Source organism: Prionailurus bengalensis, chromosome E4 (assembly GCF_016509475.1).
Source record: "Prionailurus bengalensis isolate Pbe53 chromosome E4, Fcat_Pben_1.1_paternal_pri, whole genome shotgun sequence".
In the NCBI taxonomy this organism is placed as follows: Eukaryota; Metazoa; Chordata; class Mammalia; order Carnivora; family Felidae; genus Prionailurus; species Prionailurus bengalensis.
Window position 1 is genome coordinate 30182004 of NC_057360.1, and position 24978 is coordinate 30206981.

The window sequence follows — 24978 nt, forward strand, 5'->3', positions numbered from 1 at the left end:
ATATTTCAAGCTAAAAAGACCTACTGCTTAGAACTCTTTAAGTCATAATTCAGTTATATGAATTTATTTGAGAAAAACAATGCTTATAATAAGACTGAGAGGTTCAGGTAATATTGAACCCAATGTTCCCTTTGGAATAGCTCAAACCATTAGCTCCATCTAAATTACCTGAGATACACTGCATATTGTTCAGTTTTAGCAACGAATCACATGCATACTTTAGCACACAAGAAGTACTCAACGAACATTAAGTTACAAATGACCACTGATGTGCTTCATAAAAGATGGTTAATAGAAAAAAAGGCCTAAATTAATTTATATCTTAATATTAAATAAAATATTTTCTTTTACTCTGAAAGGTAAGGTGATGGTTGATCAAATATACTTAAAATATGGTTTATTGTGTGTGAGTTTTACTTTTTATTTATTTTTTTATTGTTCTATTTTTTTTTTTTTTTTTTTTTTTTTTTTGAGAGAGAGAGAGAGAGAGACAGAGTGTGAGCAGGCAAGAGGCAGAGAGAGAGGGAGACACAGAATCTGAAGCACGCTCCAGGCTCTGAGCTATCAGCACAGAGCCCAATGCAGGGCCCGAACCCAATGAATCGCCAGATCATGACCTGAGCCAAGTCAGATGTTCAACCAACTGACCCACCCAGGCGCCCAGTGTGTGGTTTTTAAATTACACTTGTAAAGTCTCTGCCAGTACTGTGAATTTTTGGCATATCTGAGATGTCACCAAATGTGGAAAAACTCAATAGCAGATATCTTTGTTATCTCTGTATTTTTATTCCAAATACAAAAGTAAAGGAGATGGGGGGGGGGGGTAGGGGGGTGGGAGGCATGTGCTGGAAAAAAACACTGTTTTTGGAGTCACAGATCTCTAGGTTTGAATTCCAGTACTACCCTAAGTTAGCCATCTGATTTCTGGGCAAGTTACTTACCCTGTTCTACACATCACTTTCCCAACATGATGCAAAAAGCAGGGTTGTGAGAAGGATTGAGCAAGTTGTTTTATATGAAACGCCTGTGTACGGCCAACACATTGTAAGTACTCAGTAAACGGTAGGTCTTAGGAGGGTGCCATTTTTTTCTTTTTGATCATTAGATTGACTATACCAGTTAAGGCTGAAATCTACTGACTAACAAGTTTTTGTAACTAACAAAAAGTGTATCTTTACTCTGCTCTAGCAGGTTTATAAAACCAAAAGCCCTTACTCAACCGAATGCCAACAAATATGCACCTTCTCCCTTAGCTCAAATATATTTTGCATGACCTTACATGAATTGCTTAGATAAAAGCTTTTTCTTTTCTGCTTTTGTTATTTTAAAGTGCAGATGCATTTGAGTCATTTTCTCCTTTTGTTTCATATCCTTAAGATCCAAAGCTTCAAAGACATAATGTCAGCATGCAGTCGATTTATGACTGAACTCTTGAAGAGACACTGAAGAATTACCTTGTCAATCACCCCAAGGACTCTGAAGGCCTTCAGCTCCTCGGCAGGGCTCCTTAGGTTCCAAGGGGGCCTTGAACTTAGTGATCCTGGAGGCTAATGGAAGATATCAAAGATTACACATCAATCAGGGAGGTACTTGAAGGAAGACTGCCTGCTGAAGCAAATGCCAGGCCAAAGGAAACTAAATTTATCATAAATCAGAGAATGGAAAGATGAAAGGAGGAAGTTTCTGTTTGTCTGTAATGTAAAATAAAAAAAAATAATAAAATCAAAAAGAAAGAAAATCAAAAAGAAAAAGCAAGAAAAAAGTTGCAAGTAAATAAATCATGATAACATCGAAAACAAAATTTTAAAAAGAAAAAATAATGAGCTGATATAGTTTCTAGAGCAGTAATTCAATTCAAAACTATACAGCTGTAAGGAAACTTTGTAACAAATGGGTAACTAAGACAACCACCAATCACAGCCTTATATTTACCCCAGATGGCTCAAGAGTAATTTACAAGGGGGGTACTAAAAAACAATGTTATAATCGATAAACCTGGGGAGAGAGGGAACACAACAAGTCATTCTTTCTCATCATGAAACTACAGTCCTTTAATGTTACTTTATAAATATATACTTATGTATTTTAAGGCGATTGGCAGATTCAAGTTGAACCAGAACTGTCAACAATGGTGAAAAAATTAAGAAACTCCATCATACAATCAATAATCGTTACAACTAAGGTTGTTCAAGCGTAGAAAAGAAATGACTTACAGGAGAAAAAAATTTGTTTTAATATCTGAACATGTGTGATGTGGAAAACTAGGACTGTTGGCTACAAAAAAGATCAGTGAAAACAGGAAGGGATTATTTCAGTACCACACATAGTAAAAGAATAAACCTTACTCCCTATCCATTGGTCTTAGTTTTTCCATGTCAATCAGTAAAGTAAGACATTTCTTGTTGTCTGAAGTCTATCAGAATATGCAGGAACATTGTTCTCCCCGTGAATGGAAGACAACTCTCCTGGTTAATCAAATGTCATGATTAATAGTTACTGAAATACCATTTTTGATACTTCAAGTCCTTGTACAGACCAATATCACTAGACAGGAAGCTCCCTGAGAACAGGAAATATACCTTATTCATCTTTATACTCTCAGTGTCTTGTGTGTTAGCCAGGAGACAGGAAAAGCAGAAAAGAGAGGAAGGAGGAAGAGAGGAGGAAAACAAGGGAAGGAGGTTACACAGATAAATCAGGTGTCATTTACAACCGGAAAAACTATCACTTGTGAAATTTTCTAAAAGCAGCAACTTTTTTTTCTAAAGCAACAATTCTAATTGCTTTCAAATATTTGTTTGTTTTTAGGTTTAGCAAGCAAATACTAACTTCGGTGTGCCTGAAGAGGTGATGGTCCCCAACTTCCTACTGTACTGCTTGTAGTCTTTCTACTCCACGACACATTCTGATAATTAAAATTAATCTCTCCCTATTCTATTATTAAGGAAGAGTAAGAACTGCTTGTGATTTCTGGTAAGAGAACTGTTAAGGAAAAGTTATAGGGGGAAATAATACTTTAGATGATAATTTATCCATTACATTCATCTTTGAAAATATAGCCAAATGCATCTAACATCCATGCCTCCTATTTATTTATACCTTATACCTTCTTACTCACTGATGTCATTGGATCTTTCAGTTTTTCCAAAGAAAGATTTTGGTTCACTGTGGTAATCAAGAGCAAAGATAGAAAACTACAAAATCTTTTTTTTTTTTTTTTTCTTTTTTTTTTTTTAATTTTTTTTTTTTCAACATTTATTTTTGGGACAGAGAGAGACAGAGCATGAACGGGGGAGGGCCAGAGAGAGAGGGAGACACAGAATCGGAAACAGGCTCCAGGCTCCGAGCCATCAGCCCAGAGCCTGACGCGGGGCTCGAACTCCCGGACCGCGAGATCGTGACCTGGCTGAAGTCGGATGCTTAACCGACTACGCCACCCAGGCGCCCCTACAAAATCTTTATAAACTGCACCTTTCAGTGAATAATTACCATGTGTCCACTATGTGCATGATAACTGAAAGAATATAAACCATCGAAAGGCATGATCTCTTAGCTATAAGAAGTTTATTACTTATTTGAAGAGATAAGCCAAATATATGAAAAAATTAAATAATAATAAAACATTTTTTTAAAAATACAAGACTATACAGATAAGTCACTAGTATATGATAAACTGTGGTCTCAGAAAGAAGTGGAACTAAAAATTATTTTAAATGCTATGTTGAAATTAGGTTAGGAAAGGATATTATATACAGGATTGGAAGGAAACTGGTCTGGTGGGGGAAAAATGTTCAGATTGTAGAACAAAGGAAAATAAAATTATGCACTTAGGGTCTGTCAGTTTTCACAGGCCTTGAATGCCAGGTCTGGACCATATTCTCCAGAGTCTAGAAAACAAGTTTTTGTATGAGAAACAACCTAATGAAAACAGTGATTTAGTAAGGTTACTTCTGCAAAGATGGGAATGGTGAAATTGTAATGGGGAAAGACCAAAGGCAAAGTGATCATTAAAGGTCTCTTTCCACTTTAACCATCTATAAAAGTTTAAGATCAGAGAAATGAACAAAGAAAGATCATGAAATAAAATCATCAATAAGAAATCCTGTATTCCTTATACGCAGCGCTTAAATTGGGTAGAATCCCTATAGATCTATTCCTTTTTTCAGATGGCAAAAGGAAACATAAATCCACAGAATTTTAAGAACAGAAAGAGACAGAGATCAAGTCCAATGTTCTCTCTCTTTTTTTTTTTTTTCAGATGAGAAAACTGAGAAGCGGCAAGGTTAAGCAATTTGTCTAAGATGACAAAACTAGATGATAGATAAGAAGGGATTACATCTTACTTATTAAATATTATAACATTGTTTGGGGAAACTCCAGCCAATGCTAAGGGAATGAGGGATGGGAGAATATAGTGTATTTCTAGGAAACATGGCTGATTTCCTTAATGAGAAAGGTCAAATTTTCACTTACGTATATTAACTACTGTAGCAGAACATGCCTAGAGAAGCAAGAAGTGGGGGGGGAGAGAGTACATGATGGATCCTATGATAGAAGAATGTACGATGACCCAACAATCTTCAAAACCAAAGATGGCAAATACATATCACTCAACCGTTCAAGCCCACGGCAGATATCTCTGTTAATCTCACACTCTGTCTCACAAGACAGTGTTCTTGGCAGCCATGACCAGGGGATTGGAGTTAACACACTAGTAAAATCTATTTACTATTTCTGTTCTACATTCTCTAAATGGCTAAGTGACGCTCACCCTTACTTTGGTTGGTTTCTTTAAAGTTGTCGTTTACCCTGCCCACAGTCTTCTTCACTTGGTATTATTCCCTTTTCTTGATGACATCTACCTCTGTTCTTACCGAGCTGTTAGTGCAGTACTTAAACTTCAACGTGTCTATGCATCACCTGAGGACCTTGTTAAAATGGAGATTCTGATTCGGTCAGTCTGAGAGAGGCTACCATTCTGCATTTCCAACAAGCTAACAGGTGATGCTGATGCTACTGGTCCAGCAACCACTCCAGAATACGGTTAGCTACCTGTCCTTAACCTAAGAAGAATAAGCCACCATTTTGGAGTGGGGGAAGATAAGGGTAAAAGGAAAGCACTTTACAAAAAACATATCGAGAACGCACACTCTAAAACCTGATGGCTAGCTACACTAGTTTCTTAACTTGGTTTCACCCGTAAATTTTTGGCTTTGCCAAGAATTTCACTGGCAACTTATTAACCCTCAAACCCCATGTCCTAGACTCTCTTCCATCACATTTCAAGGATGTGTCTTCACTGTAGTACTATTACTGATGTGGAATGGCCCTGCCATCTCTGCTTTGTCTATGTCTCACTAAGGGTGACACGATACTCATTTTAAAATATTTCCTAAGGAAGAAGTGAGAAATACCAATAATACCAGTCAACAAAATGCACAACAGAAAAAATATTTTCAGTATCACAGTAATTATACTCAAAACTCTACAAATATTCAGGAAAGGCATACATTCTACATATTAATTTTCATTTACACCTTGTTTAACTGTATGGCAAAATATGTATTCATACTTTACAAACTACACAGTATTTTATGTCCTAAATTTAGACCATTTACTACCTTTTTCTAAATTTCCATGATCTTGAGTTATTATTCCTAGAGCTAAAAAGAGCAAAAATGATTTTACAAGTCTTTTCCAGGAAAATTCCCTCTGAATATTAATTCTTGGGGCACCTGGATGGCTCAGTCAGTTGAGCATCCGACTTCAGCTCAGGTCACGATCTCGCAGTTCGTGAGTTCAAGCACCACAACAGGCCCACTGCTGTCAGCGCAGAGCCCGCTTCGGATCCTATGTCCCCCTCTCTCTGGCCCTCCCCAGCTTGCACTCTCTCTCAAAAAAAAATAAAAAATTTAAAAATATATTAATTCTTAAATCATTCAAAGTCCTCTCCAATTAAAAAAAAAAAGGAAAAGATAAAGGACTCTGTCTCTGTCAGTCAAGACTTTTACTTTAAACAAAATTCATTTCCTTTTTTTCTGAAACCTGCCCCTTAAGTTTTCTTAGAGCCTATTAATAAGGAAATAATGAAGAAAACCAAGAGTCAAAGAGGGCTCCTTTCTGCCCTTTTTCAAAAAGGATATTACCATGTATGACTGGGAAATTTAGAACTTTTATTTTTACCACAAAAGAGTCTCATAAATAAATTCAATAAAGCAAAGGCTGAAATCACCACAGAAAACTCATGGTGGAGTGAGCCATGACCTGGACTTCACCAAAGGGGAACACAAGAATCAACAAAAAATATTTTAAACCAGAAAGGATCCCTTTATTTTCCTAATCAACCAGACTAGAAAGAAGTGTTGGCACATGCATTCAAGATGGAAATTATATCTGCTTTTGCACAGAATTTAAGAGCTAATGGGCCTCAAAAATAATTTATACCAATCCTCTGAATGCGTTGGTTGAAACTGAGGCCCAGAGATGGTTAAAGAAGAAAATAATGAATTCACCACACTAATCAAGAAACTCCAGAAGACGTTTAAGTTAAATAATAGATAAGAAAATAATCGAGCTTGTCCCTGACGTAAATAAGGGCCAGGTTTGAGAGCATAAAATACAGAAGTGAAATAAAAAGCATATACTAACCATAAAAGAGAAACATCTTGTTCTAGCTAGAAAAACTGTCCTGTAGCCCCCTTGCCTAAGAATTGAAAAAAGTCCTGGCATATCAAATTTGATTCACTAGTTAGTCCTTTTTACCCTTTCTGATACAAGTTCCCATTATTCTACATGGCTCTTATCATTCTAGCATTTCCTCAATGAGGTACGTATTTTGGGTACACAGGTTTGCAAAAGCAGAAACTGTCATCTTTTATATAACTCCAAACTATATCTAGTTTGATACTGTATACACACAGAGTCTTAACAGATGCTTAGTGAATTAATATATAATCTAATACAACCAGTTCTTATTAGATTTCCTTCGTTTTATTTTCATTAGAAGCTATGCTTGAAAGGAATTTCTGACTGATATACTTCATGGTTCCTTTCTCCAAGTCAAAAGCTACACTTATTTATTTGCCTAATAAATTATTGTTCACAGGGGCACCTGGATGGCTCAGTCAGTTAAGCACCTGACTCTTGATTTTGGCTCAGGTTATGATCTCGCAGCTTGTGAGTTAAGAGTCCCACGTTGGGCTCTGTGCTGACAGCACGGAGTCTTCTTGGGATTCTCTCTCTGTCACTCCCCTGCTAGCGCTCTCTCTCTCTCTCTCTCTCTCTCTCTCTCTCTCAAAAATAAATAAACATTAAAAAAAATTATTGTTCACAGAAGTGATTATGGGAAACTGTAATAGGGGCTGCATAAGTAGGGAGTTCAAAGGAGTAAGTATAGGTAGAATATTCAAGGTTAACATTAATGGAAAAGAATCGAATACTAGTAATTTTCTAAAACTTTTAGAATATTTACATACAAGATGAATTAGTAAAACAAGTAAGTTCATAGAGGCCCATCCTATTTAATACTTTTATATGGAAGTGACAATGTACACATCAGGATTGCACATAGGGAGGGTTGCCAACCCCACAGAAAACAAGAATTGAATTCAAAGTAATCTTTAGATAAATACTGCATTTTAAAAAGATAAAATAATAAGGAGTTAAAAATAATAATACAGTTAAAACAATAATGATAGAAAATAGGGAAAGATTGGCAAACACAGAATAATTAACAATCTGAAAATGAAACAGCAGATATCTTATTTAAAACATATTCATTATATAAAAACAAGTAACAAAAGTATATTACTTCCAAGCTGGAATATAATTTTTTTGTTCTAAAAGTAATGATCAAACACTTCACACTGAAAATTCGCATTAATAAGTACAGTTTTGATAACTGCATTTTTTAAAAGACCATATGCAGAATGAAAAGGACTCAGAAAATCAGCAACAAAAAGTTTAATGGTCCAATGAATCAAGATGAAGTACTGGGCTATTTTTAAACTAGAAAACTGACACATGTTAGAACTGTCAAAAAGTACATAAGCATTAAAAAATACGAAAAAAACATACAAAGCAGTATATTAAGGAAGATGAAAAATAGGGCTAAAACTTATTAAGCTACTCTAATAAGCTTGGTTTATAGGCTGGTCTTTTTATGAGGTAATCACTTGAATTGCAGGATTTGTGTGTGTGTGTGTGTGTGTGTGTGTGTGTGTGTGTGCGCGCGCGCGCACGCGCGCATGTGTGTGCACGTATGTGCTTGTATATATGAGTGATTTTTTTTTAACTCATTTAAACCTGACAATAACCCAGAAAGGAGTAACTACTGTCCTCATTATTCAGATGTAGAAACTGAAGGTAAGAGCTGGAGAGTTCAGTGTCTTGCCCAATCCTCCATTGGTTTCAAGGGACAGAGTTGGGATATGAACAAGCCCACCTGCATCTTAGGTCAATTTAGAAAATAAGCACTTTCTTCCATCTCTAGAAGATATGATTTTTAAATTGTATCCAGAAAAAACCTTAGTTAATATAAAGAAAAAAGCCAGAAAAGTTATATATTTGCCAAGTCCAAATGACATAAAAACAATAATAATAAACTACAACGTTTCCAATGTTTTAAGCATTCACCCGCTTTCTAGACAAGACTAAGGATGGTCCCAAATAACATAAATATCCCTGTTAGGATTATGCCTTTATAATTCTAGGTCACCTATAGCAGCTACCTGTAAGACTTATGCTTTCATAATAAGTTTTAGCGTGAATCAATAAGACTGTACAGGAATCACACAAAAACCATTATTTAACCCTACAAATTTCAAATAAAATTCAGTACAAATTACTGTCATTTTACACATGGAGTTTTAGGGGTAGAGGAAGGAACAAAGGGCTGAGAAAGAGGAGAAAGCAAGTCCCATGTTATTGCACTTTTGGTGATCCGCTTTAATGCTTTTCCTCCCACCAATAACTTGTTAACATATTATTGATAAAATTCCAAAGACCAAAATTCTCAAGCATTCTAATTATAAATAAAGCCAAGAGACAAGTCAGCAAAAAGAGCTAAAGAAAACACAAAATGAAACATAAGACCTACCTGAGAGACATCATCAAGTTGAGGTTTTCCATAAAGGCTAGAGAGACTCTCTGCTCGCATTAGATATTCTGCTGTTCTTCTCTTCACAGCTTCTCGACGGGTAGGGCTTGACTCTCCTAAAAGGAGAAAACAAGGACAGGGCACGCGAAAAATAAGCTTTCCTTTATCCAACCTGAAAATTAACTTTCTTTGACCCAGTTCACCACTTGTTCACCTTTTTTTTTTATTGGTTATTTATTTTTGATAGAGAAAGAGTGTGAGTGGGGGAGGGGCAGAGAGAGGGGGAGACACAGAATCCGAAGCAGGCTCCAGGCTCTGAGCTGTCAGCACAGAGCTGGACGTGGGGCTCGAACCCACAAACCGTGAGATCATGACCTGAGCTGAAGTTGGACGCTTAACCAACTGAGCCACCCGGGCTCCCCAGCTACTTGTTCTCATTTCTAACTAAAAAGAAGAGAGAGTCAAAGTTGGAACAGACATCAAAGTTATTAGTATCAGCAAGGTCTCAATATTACCACTATAAATTTGATTTATCCAAATTCTGAAATTTTCGTATTAAAATATATGGAGAGAACCTGATACCTTCTATAGGAGGAGTTGATATATAAGAAATGTAGTATTAAAAGCTCTGCATACAGAAGACTAGCCTAGTCCAGGTACCATGCAATTGCCCAACCCAACAAACTGGAACTAAATGCAACAGATGTTTAATAAGAGTCATGACATGGATATGATATGCTGCCCAAGTAGCAAGAAACTGGAGAATAAAATCATTTAGGGTAACTCTGAATTCACTCTGATTTTTGTAAGCTTCATGTTTTTTCATTCACAACAAATTGTCACCCACGTTACAACTGAAAGTAAGAATGTAACTGAAATGTGTATGTTAATTAGCTGGAATTAAAATAAAGACTTTAAAAAAAGAAAAAAAGGAAGAATGGAATTGAAATCCCTGTAATATACAATTATATGAAAATGAACAAGTCATTTACCCTGTCTGGCTCTCAGTTTCTCTAAACAAAGCGTATTCAAAATGGCCTCCAGAATACTCAAGACTTCAAAACACAGGTGGCCCAGCCCATGAATTTCTGGGCTCTCTCTTCTCCAGAGCAGGACAATCCTATGCTCTTACCCATCTTATATACCTGTGATACATTTCATTTGAAGAAACGATTCCATGACTGAAAGTTGAAACATTTGAAAAACCACTGTAGTATACAATCTCTAAGGCTCCTCTCATAGATAATATTCTATATTTTCACGACTCATTTTTATCTAAGCACTTCATACACAGTACTTTTTTTTATAATTCACCCCATGCATCTTCTGAATGAAGTTAACCAAAAAGCAAGTATCAGACAGTGGAAAGCACCCTTGATTACATTCTAGAAACCCTGGTTATCTAAATTCTGGCTCTGCCTCCCTAGTCATGTGACCGATGATACATCATACTTCAACTCTCTGACCCTCTTCCTCATTCTCTAAAATGGAAACATATACTTCAAATGACTGCAGAGATTAAAGGAGACAATATACATAAAAGATACTACAACAAAGACAGCTGTATATAGGAAGCACTAAATTGTAAAGGTTTTTGATCTTGGTTTTTCTCTAAACCAAGTCCTACAAAATAATGTTTCTGTTTTGCTGAAGTGAACTGAACTGAATTACAGTAAAGCAGGCATTCTTCCCCAAAAGATGACGACTAGAAAAACCTTATTTCTGCCTGGAATAGCATCTTCTATTTCTTCTGAGAAATGCTCCCTTCTCGCCTTCGTAGCCCTTCACCTTCAGCCACCACTACCATCACTTAACAGGGTGGTCTGAATGAAAACTGCTAGTGTGCTTCAGATCTCAGTCCTTCTGTCCCTTATTACTACATAGTCAAGGGTGAGCCCTCTGTCACAAGCTGAGCCAATCACAAAATCCCGCCCTCTTGGCCACAGGTGGAGAAGGGAGGAATTGGCCCAACACAAACTGGGCCAATCAGTCCCTCTTTGCTATTGACGCTGGAAATAAGAGGACTGGGAACTGCCAACAGCCACAGTCTCTGCCAATGCGCTAAGAGCCAATCAGAAAGGAGGAATTTAACAGAGGGAAGCAGTTATGAGAGACAAAAAAAGGAATCCTGGTGCGACTGGGGTCCCAGATTTCAGCCAAACCTACATTCCTGCCATTCTTTGCCTACTAGAGTTCAAATGTGGATTTTCTCGCATGCAGACTGAAGAATCCAGACTGAATAGAGCCCTCAAAGGAAACCGGCAACAGAGTTGGGGGTGCAGTTTTGCTTAAAAACCTTCCTTTCACAGCTTTTACATGACTGTTCCATCTCTTCTCTCCTTTATGAATACTTCAAAACTGTAACTAGTCTTGGGGGCTGAGGGGTGGGGGGGGGGAATCTCTATTGCTTTTTAACTATGGAACAGTCTACATTTATTAACTCTCCAACACCTCAAACTTCAATTAAAATTAAAATTTTTAAATTTCAATATGATCCCTCTCTGTCCTTAAAATGTATTTAATTTCTAAACGCAAGCTTTTATTTTTATATAATCTATCTGTGAAAGCTACCTAAGCAATTGAAATATGTTGTGAAGGTAAAATGTGCCGCCACAGAAATAAGAAACATTTACTATTTCTACACATTACTCATCCTTTAGTTTTGAGTTTACCTTTCATGGACTTAGTCTAACGGCTGCTCCCATTATCATTAGTGTTTCTCATATCAGGTTATACCTTTTCATGCCCTAATTTAGATCTCTCATTTAAAATTTCTTATTCATCGTAGGCTAAGGTGTAACGGAAACTATGGCAAGTTATTTAATGCAGTGTGCTTACAAGCGTTAATACGACCTCAAAATTTGTTTTCGTTCCAAAAAATCAATTTGTTTCCCAAAATAATTTGAAATTCAAAAATGCCAAGGCTGTGGAGCACCTAATGCAAGCTGGAGTTAAAACCATATTTTGTAATCAAATCATTGTTTTTTAAACTTTTGGTGCCTCTGCTGCTTTCTAGGCAGTCTCCATAGTAACAGAGAAACAAAACCGGAAGCCAGCAGTTGAAATGGACTCCTGCTGCTGATAGTGGTTCCGCTTCCATGGAAACAACAATGGAGTGATGGAATACTGGAAGGCTTTTTAAATGTAACCTTAAATATACATACTATGCCTCCTTCCTTACCAGCCCCTTAAAACTAGGTCACAAGCACTGCTGCTCAACAGCGGCAGCCAAGGATGAAAATCACCTCTTGCGCATTTTTACTGCTGGACACTTACTGAGGTTTGTGAGTACGAGGAAGAAAAGATTAATCTATAGATTTTGGAATAATTTTAACCGATCAATGTATTGATAAGTATGACTTGAAACAGATTTTAACTGATTAAAAATTTTAAGTAAACCCTAACCCTAATTTCTTAATCTTCCTGTTAAGACACAAACACAGCCCATAAGGATTATTTTTCCAGGAAAACCAAGTTATCTGAAATTCAACTTTTAATCCCATTATAGGTCATGCAGCTATTACCTCTTCAGTATTATATCCAGGTAGACACTTACTAAATGCATTTCTTCTTTTTTTTTTTTTTTTTAAGAGAAACAGTGCATGCGTGCGCGTAGAGGAGGAGCAGAGAGCGAGGGAGAGAGAGAATCTTAAGCAGGCTCCACACTCAGCACAGAGCCCAATGATGCAGGACTCCATCTCACGACTCTGAGATCATGACCTGAGCCGAGATCATGACCTGAGCTGAAATCAAGAGGGAGACAGACACTTAACTGATTGAGCCACCCAGCCAATGCTTTTAAAAATGGATACATATTTTACATTCTACTTAAGGATAAACCAGTACCTTCAATAAGTTTCTCTACATTTCTATGAATTTCAGATACAGTAAGAATTTCCACTGGGCTCTGGCATCGAAAAGAGAAAACCTACTCCCCTTATTTACTACCCTTTATGTCAAAAAGTCCCACTGTGCCAAAAACATGTGTTACGTATACTGTGTCAACCTGGCCTTCTTCACCTTACCAATTTCTGATCAGGAGAGAGGATGGGGATAGGGTGATTATAGAGTCTGATCTGTGAAAGAATCGGGTGTAGCTGAATAGAAATGAGGAGAAAGTCCAAAGTTGTTCTTGAAATTTTTAGAAACGCTGGACTGCCTGGCCTGCATTTCTCAGAGCACCAACTCTGACTTGCTACTAAGTTTTATAGAAGGCACAGTCTATACATAACGGAATCACAAAATTCTAATTTATTCAAGAAGCCATCACTACTTGGCATTCCTTTCATTACATCAAATTCTATTTACAAGAGATAGGTTACCTTCCTGACACGGCTAAGAAATTAAGGCTCAGGGATGTAGAATGTCTTTCTGAGTTAAAAAGTTAATATGAGAGACTAAAACTGAAACCAGGTCTTATGATACCACACTTCAGGTGACTGAATTTGAAGTGGATTGTGCTACTGTTACTGAGTAGAACAAGAAAAATACAGAGCACGGGACAAGTACCAGTGAGTATGGGAACAAAGAGGACGAGAAAATAAGCATGAGGAGTTGAGACAGGAGCCTATCAGACAACACAGCAGAGGAGAATCAGACAGAAAGAGACTGGAAATGACAGACAAGGACACACGAAAATTAGAGCTACAAAGAGGTATACATTTCACACAGTGTGCAAGAGAATGGGCCTTTCTGAGAAAAAGCGGCCTCTCAAAACATCCTTGTTACCCAAGGATTTCTTTGGAAAACACAGGTCTTTTCTCCTTTACCCATAAAAAAATAATAATAATAATAATAATAAAATAAAATAAAAAGACATTATTATTCACAGCACTAGTGAAAATCAGCTTCACAAACCAGAATAAAAAGTAGTTCTTCCAAGTCTGTTATTCTACCCTTAGTCACCAAAAAGAATATAGCTAATGCCTCACTGGTTCAACAAAAGAAAATCAATGCTGAAGGAAAAACTGGCCATGTTAGACTATTTGGAAGACAGTATGCCTACATCTGTATTTCACGGAAAATCTTAAGGGATTTTTAAGACTATTTGAGGGGCACCTGGGTGGCGCAGTTGGTTAAGCGTCCGACTTCAGCCAGGTCACGATCTTGCGGTCCGTGAGTTCGAGCCCCGCATCGGGCTCTGGGCTGATGGCTCAGAGCCTGGAGGCTGTTTCCGATTCTGTGTCTCCCTCTCTCTCTGCCCTTCCCCCGTTCATGCTCTGTCTCTCTCTGTCCCCAAAATAAATAAACGTTGAAAAAAAAAAATTTAAGACTATTTGAACTATACTTGATTTTTGCCACACACACAGACTTTAATCCTCGCAAAAGACCCTACTTTAGGCACATCTTATATTCTTATCTCTGTTTCTCTACTCCAACAAACACACTCCAGTAACTCCTACGCCACTATATTCTTGGTCAAACATGCCTGATTTTTACTCAGATTTATTACATTAGAAAGAACATTCAAATCATCCTGGCTTTAAGGGAATGAGTTTTTGTTTATTGGTGCTTCCCTTTTTTTTTCTTTTACTTTTTTCTTTTTTTTTTAATGTAACAACTTTAGTAGCAAAAAGAATACGATGGCCTTGGTGGTTATAGTTGCTTTTTTTTTTTTTTTAGTGCTGATTTATTATAGTTAATGGGTTTTTTTGTTCTTCTCAGGTATAGCCTACCATTTCTGACTTATGCTAAGTGTGCTGACAACAAAAGGCAACCTTGAGAAAAACAGTAATTTATGGTTCTACGTGTCTACCACAACTGGGGCCATCAGCCTTTCCACATATAACAAAACCGGGTCAGTCACGGAATCTGCTTCCCATTTGCATTCAACCAACTCCATATTAATGTCTTTTCAAAACCAAGTGTTATGTGACCCCAAAAGTCCAAAGAGTCACCAAAGAATAGTAAAAGCAAAAGTCATAATAATATTCATGTCCAGGCATTGCCTCAATTAAGACTCCTTTCAGTGTCGCTTAGTAGTTTTTCTATCAGTTAATACTGAATGAAAACTAACACATCATTAGATCATAGAGTGTTAAATGCCTACAGAGACAGTCTTCTACATTCAACTATTTCCTTCCTGTTCCCTAATCCATTTTTTGTTTTGCATTTTAAAGGGGAGTGCCCAAAAAACTAGTCAATCCCCTCAAAATAACATCACCTGGCCAGTCTCTTTATGACCATATACTCTTGTCTAGATAGACAGATAGACAGACAGACAGACAGATAGTCAATCCCTAAGTGTCTCTTATGCTGTTATCCATGGCTTCTAAAAGATTAAGATAAAAAGTTTAAAAAGAGCTTGAGATACCCTGAAGGAAAAGGAATGAAGAATTAAAACTTAGGAGCAAAAATTTTGCCTTCTGAGATGGAATAAAAATAAGGGGAAATATGGATATGAAACTCCACATAGACTAAGAATTGTTTATCTACTATACTAGTAAATATGAAAGTCCCCCAAGCCCCACAAAGGCTTTTGCTCATTTCTTCCACCGGCTCTAAGTGAGACATCTTAAGAAGTGGTAAATCCATGGAGGACTCCAACAAACTGTTTTCTTGATATCATGACGTTGGATCACATATTTTCCTTTAAGATGATGTAAAGCAATCAGCAGAATTGCTGATTATAAGCAATTAATTCTTCTGAATCCTAGAAGTTTCACAGACTCCTTAAATGCATCCCCACCTTAAAAAATTAAACTACTAGTGTATATCAGAATTAGACAGACTCCATTCCATTTCCAGATTTATTTAACATGAAGATATTTATCTCCACATTTAAACAATTCAGACTGTGCCAAGTGACACTCCCACAGTGTATCACATTTGAAGCCCATTTCAGGATAACAAAGAAGCTCCTCCCCAACAAGTAAGAACATACATATTCCTGTCCCTCCTATCCTCTTCAGAAGGCAAAATGCCTACTAGTTACTGAGCATCTATGATGTTCCAGACATAGTTATCTCAATGTTTACAGTCATTTCAATGTTATCACAGAACATCACATATAGAAGACCCTCAATAATATTTTGTTAAATAAATGAATGGGAAAGCAAATGAATGAAGCAAATGAATGAATGAAGTATTTGCACCAATACTACCTGGTCTGATAACAATGCCTTCATGCCTAGAGATATTCTAATTACCTCTTTCTATAACTGAATGCCTTTCTCTAACTTAACTAGTTACAGTATATGTATTTCAGAAAATGTCATCTATAATTATTGTCTTCATCTATGCAGGTGAAATCATACAAAAGGAATATGGAGGAACATGGCGTAGAAGTGGCATGACTGTACTAAAAGGACAATCTACTTTAATTTTATGAAAAATTGTCATGACAGCATCATTGAGAGAAACACAAGCACAGATACTCTACATAATTTTAAACCACTATGTAAAACAGAATGAAGTCTATGAACTTTTTATTGTCTGACAATTACAATTTGGGAAAATCTGTTTCTTAACAGTTTATAAAAGTACAAATGCCTGCATAACGACCTGGTTATTTTTCAAATGAAAAACACTTTGAGACCACTAATGACAAAACGGTAAGCTCACGAGAAAAAGCAGATTTACATTTTCAAAACTTCCTATAAGAGAACAGATAAACTGAACTTCTGGGTAATTTACATAAGACTCAATATTTAACTATTATGATTAACTAAGCTGTAAGTTCAATAAAACTATGTAACTCAAGTAATCATGAAATAATGATCGACTGTTTCTCAAAGTGCCTAACTGCTAACACTGAAATAAATGAAATAAATGAATAAATGCCAATAGTTTTTCCACTTAGGATTTTTTAGTTTTCTTCAGATTCATAGATATCTGGGGTGCCTGGGTGGCTCAGTCAGTTAAGCCTCTGACTCTTGATTTCGGCTCAGGTCACGATCTCACAGTTCATGGGTTAGAGCCCTCCACCGGGCCCTGTGCTGACAGTAGGGAGCCTACTTGAGATTCTCTCTTTCCCTCTCTCTCTGACCCTCCCTTGCTTGCGCACGCTCTCTTTCTCTCTCTCTCAAAATAAATAAACTTTAAAAACATTGTTTTTAATTATAAAACGTAAAATACTCGTAGATATCTATATTTCTTCTGACCAGAATTAGGCCTTTTCCAGTAATCACAGGAATTAAAATCAACCCTCTCATTTTAATGTTTTTAAACTGTGTTGCTAAAGATATAAAAATGTGAGAATACTGATGACCGAGACCATCTAATAAAAAACCCTTCGAGAATCCTCATCTCTCTCTCTGCTTTTGCAATAGAGCAGCTGTGCCTCACACAGATTCACATGAATGAAAATATTTAGACGAGAAACCACCCACTTAGTTTATTTTCCATACGACTTTCCTGTAATTATTTTGTAAACTGTTCACACAACAATACATAAAAACATCTGCAAAAACAGGTAATTAATGTGTCAAGCCAAACTAATGCATTTTTTATGGTGTCCATGCTTCGTCAACTGTAATTATAACTCTTTTTTAAGCAAATGATGATGTGTTTGTTGCAATGTGCAAGTGGTTATTTTAGATGCTCTGTTTACCGTTCATACAATCTGAATATAAAACTCCACAGCTACTTTACCCTATATCAATGTTTTACCTAGCTTTTTGCCGAGGCAGGAGAGTGGTTCTCTTTTCCAAGCTATAATTTCCAGTAAACAGTTTTGTCATTAAAACATAAAACTCTCAAAAATAAATACACGTTGAAAAAAAACATAAAACTCTCAACAGGAAAGTTGATACCAAAATACCCAACAATTCAAGAAACATATGACAGAAAATGATTCACCCAGACTTTCTTCCTGCAGTTGTAAACCTATGGGAATTATAGCACTTTATGGCCATCAGCTTGTAGGATACTAAGCTTCCTGTATATGAGAAGTTTAGAAGGTTTGCTATTGCTTTTAATGTATAATATCCATTCCATCTAGACCCACCAGACACATGTATCTGACATGAGGCCAACAAATGAAGAACCAAATCCTGCCCAAAGTATATTGTTTTGTATCCATACGCTTTGGTTCTACTAAAGGGAAGGTCATGTTCATTATTATTATTATTACTACTACTACTACTACTACTACTACTATTACTACTACTACTACTACTACTATGTACTAACATTGCATACCAATCATCATCCTCAGACAGCCATTCCTTAAGGCCCAAGGTTTCTATTCTATAAAGTTCTGTTTCCAGAACCAATAAAATCTAAAATGAAGGAAGAAGCACAACCCTTTAATATTTTGGTAAGGTCCTTTTTCTTTTTAAAAAAGGCAATTTTTAGGGGTACCTGGTGGCTCAGTTGGTTGAGCGTCCGCCTTCAGCTCAGGTCATGATCTCACGGTCCACGAGTTCGAGCCCCACATCAGGCTCTGTGCTGACAGCTCAGAGCCTGGAGCCTGCTTCAGATTCTGTGTCTCCCTCTCTCTCTGCCCCTCCCCCCACTCACACTCTCTCCCTCTTAAAAACAAATAAACATTTTCAAAAAATTTTAAAAAAGCAATTTTGAAAACATCTATGATGATTACCTACAGTACAGAAAAACCCTCATAATAAAGAACTCTTAGAAAACAAAGGCTTATTTATTTTCACAACCTAATTTTTTAGAAGCAGTGCAGATTGCACCCTTCCAGGTCCAAGCTTATGTAACTATTTTGATATAAATATTTCTAAACTGAACTACTCCATTCTTCCCTTGAATATTAGCTACTGTGATATGCTAAAAGTGCCTATCTATCCTCACCTTGTTCCCAATAAGAACATGAGGAAAGTATTACAGAAAATCAAATAATAGTTTCCCGGCTGCCAAGCTTTAGTTTCAGGCCAAACCTTTATTGTGGAGAATTGGGGTTGGGTCTGATCAAAACAGAACACAGCTCCAGTTCCAAGGATGGTGGAAGAGGAAAGACATGACTAAGACAAGGTAAGGGAATAGGACAGAAACTTATTTATTAAAGCCAGAAATCAAACTCAGGGTCAGATGAGCAATAGGTCTCAATACTGAGTTCCACTATTTATAATGATTGCTACAAATATAAAATGTAATAATAAACATAATTAATGTCATTTCATAAGGCTGAATTCTAAACATTGTCAAACCTTTGGGACAAATAGACGGATATTGGTGCAGAATATTGATATACCAGACAAGAGGCATTTAAACCTATTTGGTATTTTCAAAAGCTACCTTACTGCATACTGGCTGTTTACTACACATACTTTAGGATTCAACTTATTTATCACCTCCTGCAGAAGCCTTCCCTATAAGCCTTCTCCTTCTCCCTGGTCAAGTGCCCATTTATACTGATCTATAGAATCGTTCTCATTCAAAAATATTTATAGGCAACTTCCTAGGTAACTGGCACTGTGCTAGGAAATACACTGAATGATAAAATGCCTTGCCTTCAAGGATATTACAAGTAAATAAAGAGATATTCATTCAGTAAATAACCACACAAATAATTATTTCATTATAAATATGATAAGTACTTGAAGCAAAACAGTGTGCAATGACAACAAAGTTCAGGAAATCTCTTCTGGTATGAACAGAGGTGAAAAAACGCTCACTTGAGGAAATATCATTGAAACTGAGACCTGATGAACAAGGAGGAAATATCAGTTGAAAAAGCAGAGTAAAGCACTCAAACAGAGCACAACTTTTGTGAAAATTTGAACATGGGAAGGGCCACAGTGCCTTCTAGGAAGTAAAAGAAGGTCACTGTGGCTAAAAAAAAAAAAATAAGTGACTAGGACTGATTCAATATGAGCCTGGAGAGAAAGGCAGAAACCGAATCATTCATAGCCTCATAAACCATAATATCTTTGGGTCTTATCCTCAAAGCAATGAGTTTAATGCAAGAAAGTGACATGATGAAGGTTCATTTTCAAAAGATCAGTTAGACTATTGGTACAAACAGAATGGTTTAGAATCAAGCAAGGATGACAACAAATCATCAAGTATATTTTAACAATAAAAACATAGAAACTGTAACAAAATCAAATAGAAATTCTGGGATTAAAAAGTACTCAACAGCACACTGAGATGACAGAAAAAAAGAATCAACAAATTTAAAGACAGATGAGTAAACATTATCAACTATGAATACAGTAAATAATAAAAAAGGGAGGGGGGACCAGGCTAAGAAATCTGTAGATACCATCAAGAACACTAAAATATATATAATGTAGTCCAAGAAACAGAAAAAGGAGAGAAAAGGCAGAAAATTTAAGAACTAATATGTGAAAACTTTCCAAATTGATGAACACTGACATACATATCCAAGAAGACTATCAAATACCAAGAATAAAACAAACGCCAAGAAGGATAAACCCAAAGAGATCCACATCTAAACATATAATAATAGCCAAACTATCAAAAGCCAAAACAGAAAATCTTAAAAGAAGCAAAAGATAAGCTCATTTCTTCTCCAAACTGGTTTAAAGAATAAGTCCATTTAGACAATATAAGACTACACTATAGGACTTATATAAAAGTGCAACATACATGACAATACTAGCAAAAAGATGTAGGAAGAGATCTATATTGAAGTAAAATTCCTATATATTACTAGAATTAAGGCAATGAAGTAGAATATTTTAAGCTAAAGTACTTATTACTATAATCTTCAGAAAAAACACTATGAAAAATAAAAATTCAAAATGTTATAATCTACCAAAAAAAAAAGAGAGAGAATAAATGGTACACTAGAAAAAATAATCTACTCACGACACAAGGCGGTAAAAAACAAAAAGGATAGGAGACATAAAAAAACAAACAGAGAGGCGCCCAGGTAGCTCAGTCGGTTAAGCACACGACTTCAGCTCAGGTCACGATCTCACAGCTCATGAGTTCAAGTTCCATGTCAGGCTCTGTGCTGACAGCTCAGAGCCTGGAGCCTGCTTTGGAGTCTGTGTCTCTGTCTCTGTCTCTCTCTCTCTCTCTGCCCTTCCCCTTCCTGCTCACATTCTGTCGCACTCTCTCAAAAATAAACATTTAAAAATTTTTTAAAAAACAAAGAATTAAAAAATTAATAATAAAATTTAAAAAACCAAATAGCAAAATGGCAAGCGTAAGTCTAACCACATTATTAAGTATGTTAAATGTATATGGATTAAAAATGCCAATGAAAAAGCAGAGATTATACGGCTAAATTTTTTTAAAAAAAAGATCCAATTGTATCCTGTTTACAGGAGACGTATTTTGATTCAAAAAAACAAACATATTAAAAGTAAATAACTTGGGGCACATCGGTGGCTCAGTCAGTTAAGCATCAGACTCAATTTCAGCTCAGGTCATGATCTCACAGATTCGTGAGTTAGAGCGCTGTGTTGGGCTCTGTGCTGGCAGTGTGGAGCCTGCTTGGGATCCTCAATCTCTCCCTCTCTCTCTCTCTCTGCCCCTCCCCTGATTGCACTGCCTCTGTCTCTCTCAAAATAAATAAAAATTTTTAAAAAAGAAAAAAAGTAAATAGTTTTAGTAATATCCAACAAAACAGATGTTAAGAAAAATGAATGTTACTAGAGACAAAAACACTTTATAATGTTAAAAGTTAGTCAGAAAGATACAACCGTTATAAACATGCATGCATCTAATAAAAGTCCTAAAACAGATGAAGCAAAAACAGAAATAGAAGGAGAATTTCAAGTTGAATAAAAATACAAGCAACATAATCAAAATTTATGAGATGCAGCAAAAGCAGTGCTTAGAAGGACTTTATAGCTTTAAAGACCTATGTTGAAAAGATTCCAAATCAATAACCTAAGCTTTCACCTCTTAAGAGAAATAATTCTAAACAATGAAGAGTGAAATACACAAAAAGAAAGCAGGAGAAGCAGAAACTAATGAAATAGAAGATTAAAAAATAGAAGACAAACAAAATTAAAAGTTGGTTCTTTGAAAAGCTCTGATTGACATTTATCTAGACCCAAAAAAACAAACAAACCCAAAACAAAACAAAAACAAAAAGACACCACAATCAAAATAATGAACACATCCATCACTCTCAATTAACATTTTTTTTTAAGTAGGTTCCACGCCCAAGGTGGAACTTGAACTCAGGACCCCAAGATCAAGAGTCACATGTTCTACTGACTCAGCCAGCCAGGCACTCCTCATTTGACAATTCTTTGTTTTGCCTTCATTTTTTAAATACACTTTCATTGGGTACAGAATTCACTTGATAGGCTTTTTTTCTCTATGCATGTTAAAGGTGTTAATCAATAGTTTGCATTGTTTCTAACAAGAAACCTGACATCATTCTCATCTTTGTTCTTCTACACGTCTTTTGTTCTGCCTGCTTTTAATTTTCAGATTTTCTCCTTAATGCTGGTTTAGAGCGACTTGATTAAAATGTGCCCTAATATAGGTTTTCATGTTTCTTATGCCTGGGGTATGTTGGGTCTCATGGACTTACGGAATATTTTCATCAAATTTGGAAAGGTTCCAGGCATTATTCATTCCAATAATATCCAGTCTCCCTCTTTCCCTCCCTTTTTAGGGGTTCCAATTACATGGAGAAAGTTGTGCTATAGCTTACTGATGTTATAATAATTTTTGATTGATTTTTTTCATCTCCATTTTATTTTTGATAGTATCTATTGCTATGTCTTCCAATTCATTAATCCTTTCCTCTGCAATATCTAATCTGACACTAATCTCATTTCTTGTATTTTTTTATTTCCCATACTGTAGCATTCACCTCTAGAAGTTCAATTTGGGTCTTTTGTAAATCTTCCATTGCTCTACTTAACTCCATATAATGAACATATTTCCATTAAGTTTTAAAGTCCTCATCCTTCCTTCCCTTCTAATGTGTGTCAATTCTGAGTGGGTTCTGAATGATTATTTTCCTCACTGCAAGTCAAATTTTTCCTGTTTCTTTGAATGAATGGTAAGTTCTTAAAGATGCCAGACATTGTGGATTTACATTATTGTGTGGTAGATACTTTCTTATTCCTACAAATATTGTTAAGCTTTGTTCTGGAATACAGTTATGATTCTTGGAAGCAGTCTGATCCTTTTAGGTCTTGTTTCTAAGATTTGTTAGGGTGGGTCTGGAGCAAACTATTTCACACTAACGGGGTAAGACTCTTGAATATTCTACCCAACGCCCCATGAAAGAGATTTTCAAAATGACTTGTTAGGAAGAGACACTATTCCCAGCCCTGTGTGAGCACCCACAATGTTTCCCCTAATTCTTTCAATGGATCTTTCTCTGGCCCTGGGTAGTTTCTCCTGGCCAAGCACTGATCACTACTCTGTTAAGTATTCCAAGGGATACTCTGCAAGTCTCTGTAGAGCCATCTCCTCTCTAGATAAAACACTAGACACCAGACAATGACCCAATAAGGCCTACCTGCCAACTCTGCCTTGGCCTTGCTGGATTCAGCCCATCTCCTCAACTTAGAGGTTTTGACCCAATTCATCTGCCTTCCTTCTTCCTTAGCTACAACCTAGAAACTCAAGACAGTAAGCTAGGCAATCATCAAAGCTCACCTTATCTGTTTCCTATCTCTCAGAAACCACTGTCCTTCGCTGTCTAATATCCAGTGACTTGAAAACCACCGTTACATATACTTTGTTTGGTTTTTTAGTTGCTTCAATAAGAAGGGTGAATACTGCTTCTGTTACCTACCTTGGCCAGCAGTGGAAGTCCTAATTTGTTTGCTTGTTTTTTTGTTTTGTTTTTTATCCCCTTCACCTATTTCACTCATTCCCCACCCACCTTCCCTCTGGTAACCATCTGTTTGTCCTCTATATTAAAAGTCTGGGTTTTTAGTTTGTCTCCTTTTTTTTTTTTCTTTTTCATTTGTTTCATTTCTTAAATCCCACATATGAGTCAGTGGAAGTCTTAGTTTTAATGTGGCTACTGGAAATTTTTTTAATTACATATACGTGTCACATTACATTTCTAGTATACAACTTTACATAGTCACTGAAATTATATAATGTTGAAATCACCTAAGAAAGTAGGGTAAGAAGGCTAAGCAAGTTGACAATGAAGTCTCAATAAACTTCAACTTATTTTTTTTTAAGTTTATTTATTTTGAGAGAGAGAGAGCAAGGAGGGATGGGGTAGAAAGAGAGGGAGACATAGGATCCAAAGCGGGCTCTGTGCCGATAGAAGACAGCCTGATGTGGGGCCTGAATTCACAAACCGTGAGATCATGACCTGAGCCAAAGTCAGACCCTTAACCGACTGAGCTACCAGGTGCCCCTAAACTTCAACATTTAAAGGTCAAGTGGGGAAGAAGGAGCTGGCAGAGTAGACTTAGAAAGGTTAACCTAAGAATTAGAGAACTAACTGAGAAAAGTGTGGTAACATTGGAATAACAGAAGTTTTAGGAAAGCAGAGGTTGGATGAAATAGTCACTGAAGAGTTAACAAAAGAACATTAAGGGTAAGTAACATTATTGAGAGTCCAGTTAAGATTAATAACAATGAATTCATTTTGGTTATCTATCTGTCCAGAGTGTGTGGCTTCTTCTAATAGCACTCAGCTAGTTGCCCAGTTGTCTGCCTCTGTAAACCAGAAACAAGGGAAACATGGATACTTGAAAGCAAATGGATAAATTAATCCAGGGCTGGGGTTTTGCCAGGTATGTATGATAAAAGATCAGAAGTAAGGGAGATTAAGGTATCCACTGTAAGACTTTCTGATAAAAATGGATCCTGAAAACTAATAAGAGAAATGGAAGACAGCTGAGAGATACTAAAAAGAAAAATGGAGGAAAGTATAAAGTAATGGCACTTTTTAAATTGTTTATTTACCACTCTCTCCCCTTCGGCAACTTATAAGCTGCTCGTCGATTTTAGTGAACGTTAACAGTCATCCGTTAAAGTTTTGTTGAATGGAACAGAATTGACCT

General features: G+C 36.4%; 1 protein-coding gene and 1 long non-coding RNA gene across 9 annotated transcripts in view; one reads left to right on the plus strand and one right to left on the minus strand.

Annotated features, from left to right (window-relative positions):
• The window catches only part of RPS6KC1 (ribosomal protein S6 kinase C1), a 186189-nt gene that overhangs the window by 85671 nt on the left and 75540 nt on the right, over positions 1-24978 (minus strand). For 5 of the 7 annotated variants that reach the window (XM_043568412.1, XM_043568408.1, XM_043568410.1 and 2 more), the window contains 2 exons: positions 9098-9213; positions 1455-1547 (listed from right to left, as the gene is read on the minus strand). In XM_043568412.1, coding sequence (XP_043424347.1) covers positions 1455-1547; positions 9098-9213 — 209 coding nt within the window. The remainder of the gene's footprint in view (positions 1-1454; positions 1548-9097; positions 9214-24978) is intronic. The other 2 variants (XM_043568409.1, XM_043568411.1) reach the window with 1 other exon arrangement.
• LOC122476109 lies at positions 12279-16455 on the plus strand. 2 transcript variants are annotated; one of them, XR_006295393.1, is made up of 3 exons: positions 12279-12377; positions 14762-14894; positions 16342-16455. It is a non-coding gene; the product is annotated as an uncharacterized LOC122476109 (long non-coding RNA). The 2 variants fall into 2 exon arrangements; XR_006295392.1 differs by lacking the exon at positions 12279-12377 and adding an exon at positions 13651-13751.